At 70.3% G+C, this 16,606-nt stretch overlaps 1 protein-coding gene across 1 annotated transcript in view; it reads right to left on the bottom strand.

Annotated features, from left to right (window-relative positions):
• The window catches only part of PKD1L1 (polycystin 1 like 1, transient receptor potential channel interacting), a 53,070-nt gene that overhangs the window by 22,143 nt on the left and 14,321 nt on the right, over window positions 1-16,606 (bottom strand). Inside the window, exons 13-29 of the mRNA XM_036230217.1 lie at window positions 15,872-16,014; window positions 15,291-15,411; window positions 12,769-12,880; window positions 11,974-12,169; window positions 11,196-11,267; window positions 9,267-10,346; window positions 8,260-8,370; window positions 7,983-8,140; window positions 6,827-6,927; window positions 6,473-6,665; window positions 5,193-5,276; window positions 4,356-4,563; window positions 3,463-3,569; window positions 2,806-3,028; window positions 1,754-1,927; window positions 585-680; window positions 443-512 (exon numbers count right to left, since the gene is read on the bottom strand). Coding sequence (XP_036086110.1) covers window positions 443-512; window positions 585-680; window positions 1,754-1,927; window positions 2,806-3,028; window positions 3,463-3,569; window positions 4,356-4,563; window positions 5,193-5,276; window positions 6,473-6,665; window positions 6,827-6,927; window positions 7,983-8,140; window positions 8,260-8,370; window positions 9,267-10,346; window positions 11,196-11,267; window positions 11,974-12,169; window positions 12,769-12,880; window positions 15,291-15,411; window positions 15,872-16,014 — 3,249 coding nt within the window. The remainder of the gene's footprint in view (window positions 1-442; window positions 513-584; window positions 681-1,753; window positions 1,928-2,805; window positions 3,029-3,462; window positions 3,570-4,355; window positions 4,564-5,192; window positions 5,277-6,472; window positions 6,666-6,826; window positions 6,928-7,982; window positions 8,141-8,259; window positions 8,371-9,266; window positions 10,347-11,195; window positions 11,268-11,973; window positions 12,170-12,768; window positions 12,881-15,290; window positions 15,412-15,871; window positions 16,015-16,606) is intronic.

Here is a 16,606-nt window from a genome sequence, read left to right as displayed (position 1 = left end):
GATCAGCGTTTGACTCGGGGGACAGGATAAAGCAGACAGCCCACCCCAAAGTGGTGGGCCTCGTCCGATCAGGTGAAGGCCCGCCTAGCCCACGGAAGCTGACCCGGCCCCAGGAGGAGAGAGCCCTGGGGACATGCTTCTTCAGCACCTACTCTCCCTCTGGCCTTCGACCCCACCGGGAGGGACAGGCCTTCCTGAGACTCAGAACGTGGCTCCACGGGGGTGCCGCGTGGTGGTGGGGCCCGGGCACCCCGAAACTGTCTTGTGGAATGGAGCCCGGCTTTCCCGTGATGAACGCAGTGCGAATGGGGGTGTGGCGTCCACCCAGCGGGCCAGGCAGCGAGGACCAGCGCGAGGCCAAGTGCCTCGGACCCCCGTTCGGACTTCGCCACCTCCCTGCGACTCTCGAGCGAACGGACGAGCTTAGCGGGCGTGCGCTCACCCTGAGTGGCCTCGCCGGGCATCCCTCTCAGGCGCCGGCGTGGCTGTGCTCCGGCCGGCGTGCTGGCTTCCTGCAGAGCAAGGGGGTCACTCAGGTGGCACCCCGGAGTCCCGCCGGGACAGGCCCACACAGACCCGCGTACCTTGCCACACCGGGAGAGCAGTGCCAGGAGCTGCGCCCCGGGGGCGGCCAGGAGTGAGCACAGGAGACTCGTCCCGAGGGCCCCGGCCCGCGGGAGCTGCAGTGGCGAGAGCAGCGGTTACGTCGCCCGGTCGTCTGCGACCTCGCGCGCTGTTTGCGTGAGCACGGGCACGCGACGTCGCCGGCAGCCTGGCTCCCTGCGTCTGGACCTCCGGCCCGGGGCTGGAGGACGGAAGACCAGGGGGGCCTTTCGGGGTTTTCTGCTTCACAAACCCCTTTGGGCTGAAAGACGTCGGCCAGAGCCACTTTACGCCAGACTCGTCGCATGTCCAGCCGATTCGGTCCTTGCTGCCCTCCAACAGGGGCGTCGGCAGCCCCAAAGGGTCCCCAACCCACAGAGCCGAGCAAGATCAGACGCCCGGTCAGCCTCAGAGGACGGCCAGCCCGAGGCTTCCTGACTGCGACCCTCGTCCTGGGTGGACACAGCCGGCCCCTTCCTGCTACTGGATGACATTCCTCACCCTGTCCTTGCAGACTGTACACACTTGTCATTCTTTTTAGGAAAGATCCCACTGACCCATCGAGTGACCGTGCTCACTCTGAACTCCGGCTCCCTGTGGACGCATCGCTGGACCCTGCTGCTGAGACGGGCCCACACCCTCGCCTGGGGCAGGGAACGGCGTCAGCAGCTGCCTGGCCTGGCTGATTCTCTGCACCCTGCAGGTTGTACTGCGAGCTGCCTCAGCAGAGGCAGGGGCTCCGTTCCGACCACATGGGGACGGTGACACCAGAGCCGCCGAGTGCAAACCGGCATCCCCTGGCCGGGGTGGCCGTCAGAACTGCTCTCTGTTTCTTTGGTCAGAGAGTTTTTTAAAATTTGAACTGCTTACCAGTCTTTCAAAACAGACTCGCTCTGAGAGGGTCCGGGCTGCCGACCCCCTGGAGCCACACGCCGTGGTGGCGGGCACAGGCTCCCACACGGTGGCGACCAGCCGAGGCCGAGCCCGCCGCCCCGCACACCCCCCCTGGCCCCGTCGTGCCGGCCTGGCGGACGCAGGGCCCTCCCGCTGTAACCTCTCTCCACGCAGCGAGTCCAGCCAACTCCTGGGTCAGGAGGGGGCCGCGCTGCGGGCCTGGGGTTCGGACGCCCTGTGAGGAAAGCCCTCCCACCTGCTCGGGTCCAGCGGCCGTGACCAGGGCAGCCAGGCAGGCGTGGGCGCACAGCATGGCGAAGGCGACGCTGAGGCGCGGCGCGAGTGGCCGGCCCCGGCCGGAGGGCCAGCTGTGCACGGAGCCCCACACGTGGAAGTCCTCCAGGAGCTCCGCGAACCTCCACCGCAGGAGCTGCAACGAGCCACACCACGGGGTGGGGAGGGGGCCGGGTGACAAACAGGATGTTCTGAGCCCGGGTTTGGGACTCTCGTGGGCGGGTCGCAGAGCCAGGCTGGGTGTTCCCCGGCCCTTCCAGCGGCCCATCCCCCCCTTGCCTGGAACCCCGCCCCACCCGCCCACGCCCAGCCCCACCTTCACTGGGCCCTGCAGCTTTGGGACACCTGTCCCCCCACCTGTGTCACCCTCCAGTGTCTGTAAGCCTGAAAGTGTTTCCTACGAGGCCTTCCATTATGGAAACGAGAGAGGGGACTTCAGAGAACTGATGCCCGACGGGCCACCACGCGGCCTTTCAGTGACGGTCTACAGCCAACTCACGAAGACGTTCACCCTGAAGCGTGAGATCAGTGTGCGGAATGCACCAGGATGACGGCAACCGTGTGAAACGCCCTCACGTACACGAAGGACCGAGGTGAGCAAAGGGGCGTTTCAGCGTCAGCGCGCGAGATTCTGGGGGTTTCGTCCTTTCTCACAACCCGCCCCTCTGCCTCTTCACGCTGCGCTCTGTTTATCGGCTGTCTGGGTTGTTCAGGTCTGTCCGGGACCCTCAGGAGTCCTTAGCCGGTGACCCCGAACGCCACAGACCACGGGCGACCGTGCGTTCCGTAACGTTGTAATAATTACAGTCGAAAGTAGTGAAAAAGCGGAAAGGGAGCGAGTCCCCATGTGGACGCCCCGCACTGATGCGTCTTTGAAGACCGGCCACTGCTTAACCGAGACTGGACAACTTGGCTTCGCAGACTTTAAGGAAGCCACAGCCGGGAGGAGCAGGGCCAGCTGCCGTGGCCTGCCCGTGGCCCAGCGGTGCTGCACGGGGACATGGTGCCACCTACCTTCCAGAAGCCGAGGCCCCGGCGCAGGCAGGCGAGCTCCCGCGCCACACGGCCGTCCTGCCTGTCCGCGGCCAGCCAGCACTCGGCGGGGAAGAGCCAGCTCCGCCCTGGGCCCGCGGGCAGCTCTCCCACCACCACGCGGCTGACGTACCAGGCGGGCGAGGGCCCGCGGCTGTCGTGCCACAGGCAGATCTTCCGGAGCGGGCCCAGCGGGGCCGGGGTGCTGGGAACACACGCAGGGCACCGCGTCGGCCGGGGCGGCGGGGACACGGCGAGAGAGGAGCCCTCGGGCTCGCGGGGGCGCGGACTGTGCATGCCTGCTCGCCGCGTGTGAGCCTCACAGCACACGGGGCCCCGGAGGCTCCCCCAGACCCGGTCCACTCGGACCGCATGGCGCGTCGGGGTCTCGGCAGAGGGCCGGCGTTGACCCTTCTGTCTGCTGGCTGGCTCCATCCCCGCATAAACACGCACAAACACGCATAAACACACAAACACGCGCGCGCGCACACACACGCACACACGCTATTTCCTCGCCGCAGGTAACGGCCTGGGAGGGTACCGCGTGGGACTGTGCGTGTGGGGGGCTGCTCCCTCCCGGGGAGTCGGGGGCGGCGCCCCCACAGGCATCCCGCAGGGCGCAGCCTGTGCTCCGCCTACCTGAGGACGAACGTGGTTCTGGAGTGGCTCTTGAACAGGGCCCGGTCCGGACAGTGGAGTTCTCTGGGCCCCGAACGGCCGTTTTCCCCACACAAAACCACGTGCACCTGAAATGAGGACGCGGGGCGTTCGCGGTGCTGGACGCGGGACGCAGGCGTGTGGGGCGTGGCCCCTGCCCCCTCCCATCCCGGAGCCCCGGCCTGCGGGGACGAGGGCCCAGGGCAAGCACGGCCGGCCAGGGCCGGTTCCCGCCTGTCGCCTCCAGGACGGCCCAGGCCGCTCACACTCACCGGGGCACCAGCTACCCCACCCCTGCTTGGCGGGAGCCCAGGGGCCTGCGGACGCGGGGCCAGGCAGGGTGGCCGGGGCGCCGTGGACACACGCTCCCAGATGGGCTGGGCTCGTCCTGACCAGGGGATTCTGCACAGAAATGTGCAGTTCCGACGCAGCATAATTCACCGATAGTTCGTTTTAAAAAATGAAAGTCCTTATTTATTTTTGTTTTTTTTCAAATCCTTTCTCATCTCGATCTGTTTTTCCTTCAGTAATTTCTAAATTTTGTTTTTCACCTTTAAATCTCTAGTCTGGGCCCCTTTCCAGGCACAACGTGACGTAGGATTTGATGTCGCTTTTCCCACCAGGAAAGCCACTGTCCCCACGCAGTGTCGCGTGGCCGATGGCCCCCTTGGGTGTGTGCGGGCTCCCGCGCACTGCCTCTGGAGTCGCGCCTGGCTGTGCCCCGGGCACACGACGCTCACTCGGCCACCCGGGCATCAGCCTCGCCGGGCGCCCGGCCCGAGCTTCCCCCCCACGGTGTGACTTCCCTGCGGTTCTCTTCCACGCGAACTTGGGAATCGGTTTTTCGAGTCCCACAAACCCGAGGACGCCAGCACCTTCGCGCTGCAGTGGGCCGGGGACCGGAAGCCGGTGTCCACGACGACCGCGTACAGCTGGTGGCCGGGCCCCGTGTCCTCGTGCAGAAAAACGTGACCCGTTTTCTCTTTTTCATGACGATCTACACGTCGGCTTTTGGTGACCAAAAGTGCGTAAAGAATCGTGAAAACGGCAACGAAAATACTGGGAAGCAGGTTTTCTGGCTGCCTGTGAGCAAAGGAGAGGAATAAAGACGAGTCGCTAATGAAAATAAACCGCCAGAGAGACCCAAATCCCACAGCACAGCCCACACACGTGTACACGCGCACACATGCAGATCCACGCACACACGTATGCACACGGAGCTAACGGGACACGCAGTACACATGTGCAGATACATATATATGTATGTACACGGGGCGAACACGTACACACTTGCAGGCATGCTCGCCCGCCACATGCGACCAGTGGGCCAATGGGCATGGGACGCCCAGGCTGAGCTCACACCCCACTCGCCCACGTTTCAGACCTGAATGTGTTTGCTCCCCGCAAAACAACGCCTAGAAAATGGGGCGAACTTTAAATTTGTCGCCTGGAGCAGGACACCGCTGACGAGAAAGAGGAAGGAAGCATGCCGCCAAGAGAGACCAGGGCGGGCGGGGCGGGCGCCGACCCCCTCCGGCCGCGGGGCGCATTCGGTCCACGGCCCACGCACCTCCCGTCCGCACGTGTCGTCGGAGCCTCCTGGCCACACCGTGGCGCGTGGCACGGGCATCGGGCGCCGCGGAGCCCCACGCGGCAGCCTGGGCGGGCGGCGGTGCAGCCGAAGCTTCGTCCTGACTCGGGAACGGACTCACCTCCGAAACGCGGAAACGTCACTCGCTTCGAAGCTGGCGCTCAGGCTCCTTGTCGCGATGGAGAAGGCGGCCAGGCGGTCGTAGCTGGGAAGGAGACGCGGGTCAGGGCGTGGCTGCGGGGGGCAGGGCGACAACTCCCCGCAGGAGCCACCCTGTGGTTTAGATCCGGGTTAAGGTCGTCAGCTGAAACCCGGCTCGGGAACGAGACACCACGTCCGCGTCACGCCCACGTCTGCGTGTGGCTCCGAGGCCACCCCGACATGGGCCGTCCTCGCCGCGGACCTGGGCCTCTCGCAGACGTCTCGACGGCAAAGGCCCCTCCGCGGTCCCGCCTGCACCCAGCGTCTCGGGCTCGGGGCCACAGCCCGCTGCAGGCTGACGCCCGGGCGCCCCGCCTGTGTGCCCGTCCCGTCCCGTCCGTCACGGGGCGCTCCTGTCACGGCGACCTCCACGGACCGGCTTCTCAGACACGACGCCGCCGCTGCAGTGTCCGGGAGCCGGGCCCTCGCCGAGCCCGTCCCGCACCCTGGCCCCACGGAGAACAGCGTCACGGAGAGCGACCGGCCGCGTCGGCGCATTAAACGGGTTCAGCATCGAGGGACACAGCTGTTCCCGCAGGTCTGGGTGTTCGGGGTGTGTAGACTCACGGGGGGCAACAGCGGAGGCAACGCACGGAGCTGGGTCACGCCCCACGCGCCGCGGCTGCCGAGCCTGCCTCCCGGGGCCCCCAGGAACCGCCCCGTGACCCGGCTCTGCCCGAGACGCCGCGGACACGGCATGCCTCCCGGCCGGGCAGTCGCTCATCCTCGGCTCTGACGAACGGCAGCGGCAGCAGCCAGGGGCAGGGCCGTCCGCGCCGTCATTTCTGACTGACGGCAGGACTGAGGCGGCCGTGCTCCATGCGGGGACCTCCCTGGTGCCACGAAGTTCACCTTCGCCGCCACGCGGGGCAGGGCATGCGAGGGCACGGCCAGGACCGCGAGAGCGGTGGCCCAGCGTGTCCAAGACGGAGCCGATCGGCCTGGGCACCCCACCCTCGCGTGCCCCCCGTTTGTCACTGGCCGAGTGCTGTCGCTCGCCGCCCGCTGGGGAGGGCCGGACGCAGAGGGGCCTGAAACGCCGGCCCTGGCCGCCTGCAGGCCGTGACCCGGGCAGGACCTGCGGCCGGGGGAGAGGCGCGGGCCGTGGGGCTGCGCAGGCTGCTTGGTCTCTATCGGGGACAAGGTCGGGGGCTTCCGGGCCAACACGGGGAACGGGCAGCCGCTCACCGAAGGTCATACCTGCAGCTCACTCTGTCCGGGGAAGTTCCAGGCTGCGGGGAGGGACCCCCGGACGCCCATTCGCCCGTGTCCCAGAGCAGGCAGCGGACCGCCCGGAAATGCACGGTGTAGTTCACGGCCCTCGCCAAACACGGGCTCGCAGGCCTCCTGTCGAAGTCGGCGTCCAGCAGGGACAGATACCCCGAGGTGGCGTCTGCGGGAGGACAGACGGGTGAAGAACGGCAGCCTGCAGTGTGCAGACAGGCACAGCCGTTCCGGACGCGGGCGGCGTGGCGGGCGGCGGGGGCGGGACGAGCCTGGAGACGCGCACGCGCCTCGCGGCAGAGGGAACCGAGAGCGAAGCCGTCTGCCCACCTGTCAGCGAAGCCCCGGCCACCTGCACATGCGCGACGCGCCCGTCCCCGTCGTGGGTCTGCCTCACGAGGAAGTCCGAAGGCGTGGGCTTCTCAGGGAGCCTGGGGACAGACACGCGGCCGCACGGCCAGCTCCGTCTCGTCTTTCCCTCTCACAGGCTCCAGCCCCACAACTTCGTGCAAACGCCCTTCCCTACAAGGCCAGGGGCTGAACGGGCACACGATCCAGCCGACCGGCCCCACCGGCCCCACCGAGAGCTGCCTGACACTCTCCCGCCTCCTCTCTTTAAAGACTATGAGCTGGAACAAGACAGGAACGGGATGGCCCAGCCTGCCGGACGGGGGCAGAGCCCCCGGGCGGCAGGGACCACGTGCATCAGCGCCCCCAGCTGGCAGTGAGCGGTGAGGCCCGCAGACAAGGACCACGGCAAAGCAGCGACAGTGAGAAACCGCTCAGAACCAGCTTAGCTTTTCTGTGTGAGACTAAGAATCAGGTTAAACCAAATTGTTTCCGCCGGCAGACAAGTTCCCGACGCTGGCCAGACAGTGTGCACGGGGTGGGCACGGGGTGCTTGGCGTGCGCGGACCCGTGCTGGGCGCCGTGTGGGTGGCGCGCCGGGTGGACCCGCCCATCTGAACGGGACCGGCTGGAGTCTGTCACGGGGACCCGGGGGAGGGACAGGCCGCGGACACACGGCCCGGGCAGCCGCCACGTGCTCCGATGCTTGGCCCCCGCGTGCACGGGTCCAGGGTGCCTGTCCGACCTCAGCCGAGGCGCCCACCGCGACCCACACCCTTGGCACAGTGGGAAAGGGGACCTACGCCCCAACCTCTCAGACACGGCGCTGCAAACCATCTCTCCTTTTGGGAAAACCAGGAGCTACGAGCGGCCGGCCCAGGTCTGCGGTGAGACTCCGGCTCCCAGAGGCGGCCGCCGGCGCCCTCACTGCCGGTCCGGTTATTTCTCACGTGACGACCGCGGCCGGCAGGAATCGATCGCAGAGGACAGACGGGCTGCCGCTCCCCGGGGCAGAGGACGCCGTTACCCAGGGTCCTCACGCCGGAGCCTCACGGCTGCCACCGACTGGCGAGCCCGCCCCCACCTGCTCCCGGCTCCGCCCCGCGTCCCCGACCTTCCGTCCATCACCCACACCCACCTCACCAGCAGCATGACGGGGAACACTCTCCCGGCCGGCTCGGAAAATTCTATCCTGATCCACAGGGACTCCTGGGGGCGCCCAGAAAGCCCAGCGAACCGGTGGGAATTCACCCTGCCCCGCGGCAGGACGAACGCCGTTTCCTGTCCCCCGCCGCCCTGCCAGCAAAGGAGAACCCGTGAGCGGAGTCTGGGGGTGGGGGAGGTGCGAAAAGGCGGCCAGCAGGGCCCAGGTGCGGCGGGGGGGGTGGTGCGGGGGGGCGGGGGAGGCTCCCCACCAGGCCGCTTTGGTCCTCAAACTCCACGGTCACGGGCGTCCTCAGCCGGGGTCTGCGGATGGGTCTCCTGCTGGCACAGTGGTGCAGCGAGAGGGTGACGACGACGGCGGCCTGGGGAGACAGGGCCCCTCAGCGCAGGCGGGGCCGGCCGCGGGCCTCGGGGACGGGCGGGGCGCCGGTCACGGCGGTGGGGGCCGTGCGGGCCACGCGGGGGCACGAGCGCGCAGGGCGCCCCGTCCGGCTCACTCACGCCTAATGCAATCATTTGTAGTTTTACAAAGTGTTTTTATTCTTACTTGAAAACTCATACAAAAAGAAACATCTGCTGAGTGGTGGTAGCCAGGAACCCACAGGATGGCACAGCCGGCAGCGGGGGCCGCTGGCCCGGGGCGCGCGCCGGCCCCGGGGATGCCCACCCCGCCCGGGGCCCATGCCGGTCCCGGGGACGCCCACCCCGCCCAGGGCCCATGCTGGTCCCGGGGACGCCCACCCCGCCCGGAGCCCATGCCGGTCCCGGGGACGCCCACCCGGCCCGGGGCGCGCGCCGGTCCCGGGGACGCCCACCCCGCCCAGGGCCCATGCCGGTCACTGGGGACGCCCACCCCGCCCGGGGCCCATGCCGGTCCCGGGGACGCCCACCCGGCCCGGGGCGCGCGCCGGTCCCGGGGACGCCCACCCGGCCCGGGGCCCATGCCGGTCCCGGGGACGCCCCCCCGCCGCAGGGCCTGCCGTCAGGGGACGCCACCCCGCCCGGGGCCACATTGCCGGTCCCGGGGACGCCCACCCGGCCCGGGGCGCGCGCCGGTCCCGGGGATGCCCACCCGGCCCGGGGCCCATGCCGGTCCCGGGGACGCCCACCCCGCCCAGGGCCCATGCCGGTCACTGGGGACGCCCACCCCGCCCGGGGCCCATGCCGGTCCCGGGGACGCCCACCCCGCCCGGGGCGCGCGCCGGTCCCGGGGACGCCCACCCGGCCCGGGACGCGCGCCGGTCCCGGGGACGCCCACCTGGCCCGGGGCGCGTGCGGCCGGGTACAGACCCCGCCCGAAGAGCAGCAGCTGGCTGACCCAGCACGGGCGCTGCATGCCGGGCCCCGCGGGCCGCTGCCCAGCCAGGCCGGCGGGGAGGTGCACGCGGACGGGGCCCAGGCTCTGCTCGGAGCCCCGGTGGTCGACGTGCACCCTCGCGTGGAACGCCGCCTGGCCCGCGCTGACAAGCAGCTGGCGCTCGGTGCTGGACAGCAGGCCGCCCTGGAACAGGTCACATGCCATGGTCAGCGCCGGCCCAGGGACCCAGGGCCGGGAGGGGCGGGCGTCACCCGACGGGCGGCTCGGGCTCGCTGGGCCGAGGGGAGACTCCGACACAGGGACAGGGACAGCACATTTGCCTCCGTTTTGACGGTTCTCGCTGTGACCTTTATTCACTCTGCGGCAGCCGCCATGCTTAGGGCCCTCGGCCCACCCAAAGGCCTTCGTGCCAGACGCCCACGGTCGCCGCGGCAACCACGGACGATGCACGCTCCGATGGCCTCTCTCCGGCCGCTTCTCACAGAGACGCAGGCAGGAACCGTCTGCGTCACCTCCCTCAGGCACGAACTTCCCATGACGGAAGTTTCCACGACAGCCACGTCTGGAGCCGCCCCAGCGGGACCCCCCCGAAATGCGGGGGGCTGGGGCGGAAGCGAGTCCCGCTGGGGACAGCGCCATGCTCCCGCGACACAGTTCAAGTTCGACGCGAAAGTTTCCGCACGTCCCGCCGCCGCTCAGCAGAGTGAGCGCAGGACGTGGGGGCCGAGCGTGTTTCCGCCACAGACACAGGGGCGCGTCCCGCAGCGGGAGCGGCCGCCCGCTGCCCAGGGGCAAGGCACGACCTACCGACAGCGCGTCCGAGATGGCCCGGACCCCGTCCTCGCGCAGGCGGCCCAGGGCCCTGGCCGGCTCGCGGGCCGTGGCGCCCAGGAGCCCGGCCAGGAGGAGGAGGAGCTCCCGCACGCGGCCGCGGTCCGTCACGAAGCCCCCGGCACGTGGGCCGGGGGCCAGCAGCGTCCGGGCGAACTCGAGGATGACGCGGGCGCTCGCGAAGCTCAGCTGCGTGGAGATGGAGGCACAGGTGACGGTCCCCTCACGCAGGACACACAGGGCACGTGACGCACACACCCCCGCCGCCTGCGCCGCTGCCGGACGGCGGGACCCCGGGCTCGGGCTGGAGGGGACAAACTCAGGCCCGGGGGTGGCCCAGCCTCACAGGTCGCAGCTCCCGCTCTGGCCCCGAAGTGGCCGACGAAATGTGACGGGTCTCACAGCGCTTTGAGCTACGGGGCTGCTCGTCCTGAACCCCACCACGTCGCGGATCCCTGTCCCAACTGGCCCCTGCTTCCGGAGCCTTCTCTCTTCCCGACGGCTGTGGCCGCTCCGTCTGCCCAGACCTCCCCTGATGCCACATGAGCCCCCCACCCCACCCCCATTCGTGACCCCTCCCCCGCCTCCCGCCCTCTCTTCCTGAACTGTCACGTGGACCATTTCCAAGCAGGGCAAAGGCAGGGGGTGCCGCGTGGTCTGCCGAGCGCCCCCCACCCCTCAGGCGCCCTGGGGGGCCAGGCCAGGCGAGGTTAAGACGCCCGGGTGGTGCTAGACTCTGCGTCCCCACAGGCTCAGCAGCCGGGACTTCGACTGCGGGGAGGGGAGGGTGCGGAGCTTTGAGAAGAAAAGGAGGTGCAGACGGAGAGCCCCGCCCCGCGGGTCAGTGGCGAGCGGCCCCCAGGTGTGCGTGGCCCGCGCCGGGGTCCTCGCAGGGTTATACCTGGGCAGCAGCTCCTCGCCGACACCCAAGGACGAGTTCTTAGCGAAAGCCGCAGGTTTATTTCTCAGGAGCCGACCCCCCCACCCCTCGTCCTTACCCGAAGGGCAGGAAGCGCCCTGGGAAGCCGCGGTGCTCACCGGACGGGGGAAGCGTATGAGGTCCCTCAGGGTCAGGACGGTCTCCACCGCGTCTTCCTCCACCGCGTCTTCCTGCCCAGGACACGCAGGCAGGACGGGGGAGGCAAAGGGAGAGAGAGGGGCGTTGGCCGCGGGGCCGCGTCCCCTCATGTGGAACCCGGGCGGGTCCCGCGTTTCCCAGGGAAGGGCTCGGGCTGCGACATTCTCTGCAGAGACCGTGGCCACCCGCGCGCGGTCCCAGGCCTTTCCCACCCGTGCAGCGCCCCCCGCCCGCCCCCCGCCCCACGGAAGGTGACATGGGGAACAGCGACCAGGGCCGCAGCGCCGAGCGAGCGTCGGAAAAGGCTGAGCGAGACGGAGGAAGGAAAGTCGTTAGCCAAACGAAGTATCACAGAGACACGGAAACTGGCGTCTTCTTAGGCGCGAACGTGCTCTGGCGACGGCTACGGGGCGAGCCGCGGACCCGCCGCCCGCTGTGGGCAAGGACAGCCCCGCGGGAGCAGGTGGCCCTCCCCCGGCAGGCCACGGCCTCAGGACCGGCGCGGGCGCTCCGCCGTCACGGGCGAGACCCGGACGCGGCTGACCGAAGCCCGTGCGCGGTGGCAGCGGAGCCGGCGGTGACGAGCGGCCTGCACTGGTCTCTCAGGGAGAGCAGCACCGGCTCGTGGGAGGCCGCAGCCGGGCACCGGAGCCACGCGCCGGCCGCCGGTCTCCGCCCTCCCCCGTGTCACGGCCCCTGTCCGCCGGGACACCGAGGCCGGCCCGCCCTGGCCCGCACCTGGTCACGGAAAGCCGTCCTGCACACCGAGGCGACGAGCGCGTCCCGCACCGGCGACCACCGGGCACACGCGGGGCTTCCGTCCCCCGTCGCCCAGCGGCTCAGGACCCTGGCGACCACGGCGACGTAGGCCCTCGCTTCCGTGTGGCTGCCGGTCAGCTGGAGCGCGGACAGGTTTCCCAGGGCGGAATTGTACCTGAGGGACACAGGAGCGTCATGTCGGTCACTCCGACACACCGGGCCACCCGGCGCGGACGGCGTCCGTCACGGAAGCGCTCGCTGGGGGGGCCGGGGCGGAAAGGTGTGACTGGGGAAGCCGCGGTCCGCGCAGAGGAAACTCTAAGACGATGCGACGGGCAGCGTCGGGACTCTACAGACCCCTCGTCAGGCCTGAGCGGCCATGAGGACCCCGACAGCGTCACCGAGGCGCGCGAATGACCGCGAGCAGCACGGAGCTGGACAGAGATCCGGCAGGCGACGGCGGCCAGCACCTCACGCGGGGGCGGGGGACGCACGGGCCTCGCTCAGCCCGCGAAATGCGCAGTGCGGGCAAAGCTGTGGGTGGAGAGGGTCCAGGGGGTGGCCGGGGGCAGGGCTGCCGAGCGGGTTCCCAGGGACGGGGCCACACCCCAGGCGGGCGAGGCGCGCAGCTCCGGGGTCCCAGGATGCAGGGGCGAGCCCGCGAGGAGGACGAGCCACGCGGTGTGCGAGTGACAGCCCAACGCGGAGCCGGGGTGGGGGGCCGGGTCGCCCCGGGGCTCAGCCGCGGGTCGCGGGCGCCGTGGCTGTACTCACAGGTCCTCGCCGGGGCAGTGCTGCCCGCGGACACGGGGAAGCACCGTCAGGGCCACCGTGCACGGCCGCCCCCGGGAGCCCTCGCCGTCTGCCACCCGCGTGGACAGCAGGACTGCAAGGGAAGCGACAGGCGGAGGCGGCTCAGCGGGCGGCGGGCCGGGCGGCGGGACGGGCCCGGAGGCGGCAGCTGCGACACCCACAGACCCGCCGCCTGGACTCTGCTGGCCGGCCGACCGGCGTGCTGGCCGCTGGCGGGGCCAAAACAGGAAGCACTCCCTTCCCGGGGACCCCCCGCTCCCATGTGCACCTGAGCAGGACGGGGCGGTGGAGCCCCGGCCGAGGCGGGGCCCTCGCGGGTGGGGAGGCCGGGCACCCCGCGCGAGCCAGAGCCCGGCTCAGTCACGTGACCCGCGTCTGCGGCCGCAGAGGGAGGGTGGCACAGGTGGCCGGGCGGCTCCTGCCCCGCCTGCCCCTCGCCCGCCTGCTCAGGGGCATGGCCGGGCTGAGTCAGGGGCAGGGCTGGACAGGTCACCCGGGGCCAGGGGAAGTGACCGAAGCCGGAGAGTAAAACACAAGCCCTGAGACGGAGCGTCAGGGGCCGGGTAAGCGTCTCGGTGGTTCCGGGTGAAGAACCGGAATGCGACAGGCCCGGGGGGCGAGGCAGGGGCGTCTGCATGAGGACGGGGGTGAGGGCGCCAGGGAACGGCTTTGTGGGACTCGGGGTGCCCTCTGCGGTGCAGGCCCAGGTGCGTGGCGGGGACTCCTGCGAAGACGCGAAGCCGAGGCCCTGCCCCGAGCTCCCCCACCTGGACTTCTGCAGGCCCCGCGGACAGGCCCTGTGCGCCCCCCATGAAGGGCCCTGTACGCCCCCCTGCGGACAGGCCCTGTGCGCCCCCCACGAAGGGCCCTGTGCGCCCCCCGCGGACGTGGCCCTGTGCGCCCCCCGCGGACGTGGCCCTGTGCGCCCCCCGCGGACGTGGCCCTGTGCGCCCCCCATGAAGGGCCCTGTGCGCCCCCCGCGGACGTGGCCCTGTGCGCCCCCCATGAAGGGCCCTGTGCGCCCCCCTGCAGACAGGCCCTGTGCGCCCCCCATGAAGGGCCCTGTGCGCCCCCCGCGGACGTGGCCCTGTGCGCCCCCCATGAAGGGCCCTGTGCGCCCCCCTGCAGACAGGCCCTGTGCGCCCCCCATGAAGGGCCCTGTGCGCCCCCCGCGGACGTGGCCCTGTGCGCCCCCCATGAAGGGCCCTGTGCGCCCCCCGCGGACGTGGCCCTGTGCGCCCCCCATGAAGGGCCCTGTGCGCCCCCCGCGGACGTGGCCCTGTGCGCCCCCCATGAAGGGCCCTGTGCGCCCCCCGCGGACGTGGCCCTGTGCGCCCCCCATGAAGGGCCCTGTGCGCCCCCCTGCGGACAGGCCCTGTGCGCCCCCCATGAAGGGCCCTGTGCGCCCCCCATGAAGGGCCCTGTGCACCCCCCATGAAGGGCCCTGTGCGCCCCCCCGCGGACGGGGCCCCCACAGGCAGCGGTCCAGTGAGAGGCTCTGAATGTGAGTCCTGTTCAGACTTGGCTCTCGGCACGGGGTTGCAGGCCTGACACTGAGGAGTGCAGTGAGCATCCATTTGAGGAAAATTCCAGAAAACGGAGGCTGGGTGTGATTCCCGTCTCACAGAACTCACTGAGGCCGGCCGGGAGGACCCTCCCCCGCACATGCCCGGTGCCTGCCACGGTGCTAAGCGGATGTGCCCACCCCAAGACCCCAGTGTCCTGCTCAGAGCGCTCGCTCGGTCGCTGACCTGCACCCAGAGGTGCGAGGGCTTCTGACCGGGGGTCAGGCCGGATGTTGTGAAGGACGGAACAGCTGGGCTGCACGGAGAGGCAAGACTCCAGCGGGCCGGGTGCACGGACTAGCGGGCGTCCGGCTGCAACAGACTCGCCTCCCGCGGCGGGGAAGCGAGGTCAGCGACCCCGACTCGCTCCCGTGCCAGGACCACCGGGAGTTCACGCACGCCCGCCACGCCCAGAGCCTCCTCTCTGCTCCGGGCCCCGCGGGCGGGGGCACTCCCCGAATGTTCGTGCTGCCAACGTGCTCAGCACGAGCGGCCGTGACGCGAGGACGGCGTCGGAGGACAGAGCCGTGTGCAGGACGCAGCCCGTCTGGTCCCGAAAACCACGCGGGCCACCTCGGCCCTGCCGGTTCCGCCCGCAAACGCAGGGCCACCGGGCACCGCGTGGCGCGTCGGCGAGCGAGGCACAGCCTGGTCTGACGTTCGAGTCGTGGGCACGAGGTGCCCTTTGGCACATTGTCACCGACGTGGCATTTGCTCTGACTGCAGGTTTAGAGCGTCGGTCTACGCGGACTGCTGACTCCTCTCTGCACCAGAGGGCAGGCGCTGGGCCTGGGCCGGACCACGTGAGACGCATCCCGACGCACAGACGCGAACGTGACTTTCGGGACACACGGTTTCCACACCTCATGGCTTTGGGAACCAGGTCTAGAAGCGACCCCGGCCCGCTCCGCGGCCTACCTCGGTAGCCGTCCACGGGCTCGCCAGCCGGCAGCATGAAGTAACGCTGGCTGTCCCTCCCGCGGTACAGGGTGCGTTTGGGGGCGCTTCCCGCCTGGTAGCTGAATTCGTAGCGAAGGTCCTGCACGCCATTTGGGGGGGGGGAGGTGCGGTCAGCACGACGAATTCCAGCCCGGCAAGGCTGCCCGCTGCCCACCGCCGATGCACGCGGCCGGCGAGCCCCCACCTCCACCGCCCCTGCTCCTCAGAGCCTGAGGAGCTGCCTCTGTCCCGAGGGGTCGTGTGCCCTCCTGGCCTGGGACCTCCCGACAGTCACAGATGCAAGGATCTCTGGGGCCTCCTCGGGGTCGAGGGCACGAGGCTGCCCTCTGCTCCCCACTGGGGACGCAGCAGACAGGAGACGGGAGGGGGCTTGCAGGCGGCGCGCTCGGCCTTAGAGCCGGGCCTTCGGTGAGGCCCGGGAGGGTGGTGGCCTGGGGACGCACGCGGCGGCTGCTGGGAGGGGCCGCCGGGCGGCACGTGCAACGAGTGGGTGTCCTCCGCGCGAGGACAGGGCGGGGCCAGGAGCAAGGCCATCGCACCTGTGCCCCCGATGTGCAGAAGACGCCGAAGGTGGTGTGTGCCTCGAGGCCCTGGCGGGGCTGCACCTGGCAGGCCACGTCCCGGGGGCCCCGGTTGACGGTCACGTACAGCTGCGCCTTCCCGAGAAAGCTGTGGTTGGAAGCTGCAGAGAACACGACGCGGGGTCACAGCCTCTGGGGGGGGGGGAAGGGGGGCACAGCACAGGTGGCGGGCGAGCGCTCGAGCCTCCGTGGGTCTTGCGGTCCGGGCCCCAGGCCAGCAGCGTGGTTCCCGGGCCAGGGGAGGACGGGCCGTGGGGGGCGGGGCTGACAGGTGCTCCAGGGACAGCGCGGCCAGGGGCGGGCCGAGGGCCGGCACTGGCGCCTGTGCCCCTCTGAGGGAAGGGCTTCCGGCTCGTCCTCTGAGCCAGTCTCAAAAGGCGCGTGTGGGAGCTGGGACCCCGAGTCCCGTTTCCCAACGCACGGCATCGTGGGAGGGTTGGGGGACCTTTGCGAAGAGGTCGACAGAAGCCTGCCTGGGACCTGCCCGCCCCCCGGGCCTCAGCGGCTGTCGGCCTCGTGTTTCTCGCTTGGGTGACATGAGCGTCAGCGTGGGTGCGAGACGGGCGTGCGTGGCGGGCTTCAGCCAGTGCCCAGCGTGGACACCGACCAGCCGCGCCTGAGCACACGGACAGACATGCGGCCTCTGAGCCGAACGGAGCGAAAAGCCTCCAGAAACGGGGCAAAGTGCCCAGG

The sequence above is a fragment of the Rousettus aegyptiacus genome, unplaced genomic scaffold (genome assembly GCF_014176215.1).
Source record: "Rousettus aegyptiacus isolate mRouAeg1 unplaced genomic scaffold, mRouAeg1.p scaffold_m13_p_13, whole genome shotgun sequence".
Lineage (NCBI taxonomy): Eukaryota > Metazoa > Chordata > Mammalia > Chiroptera > Pteropodidae > Rousettus > Rousettus aegyptiacus.
The sequence above is the reverse complement of the archived record's forward strand: the minus strand, read 5'-3'. Positions and strand labels throughout refer to the sequence as shown.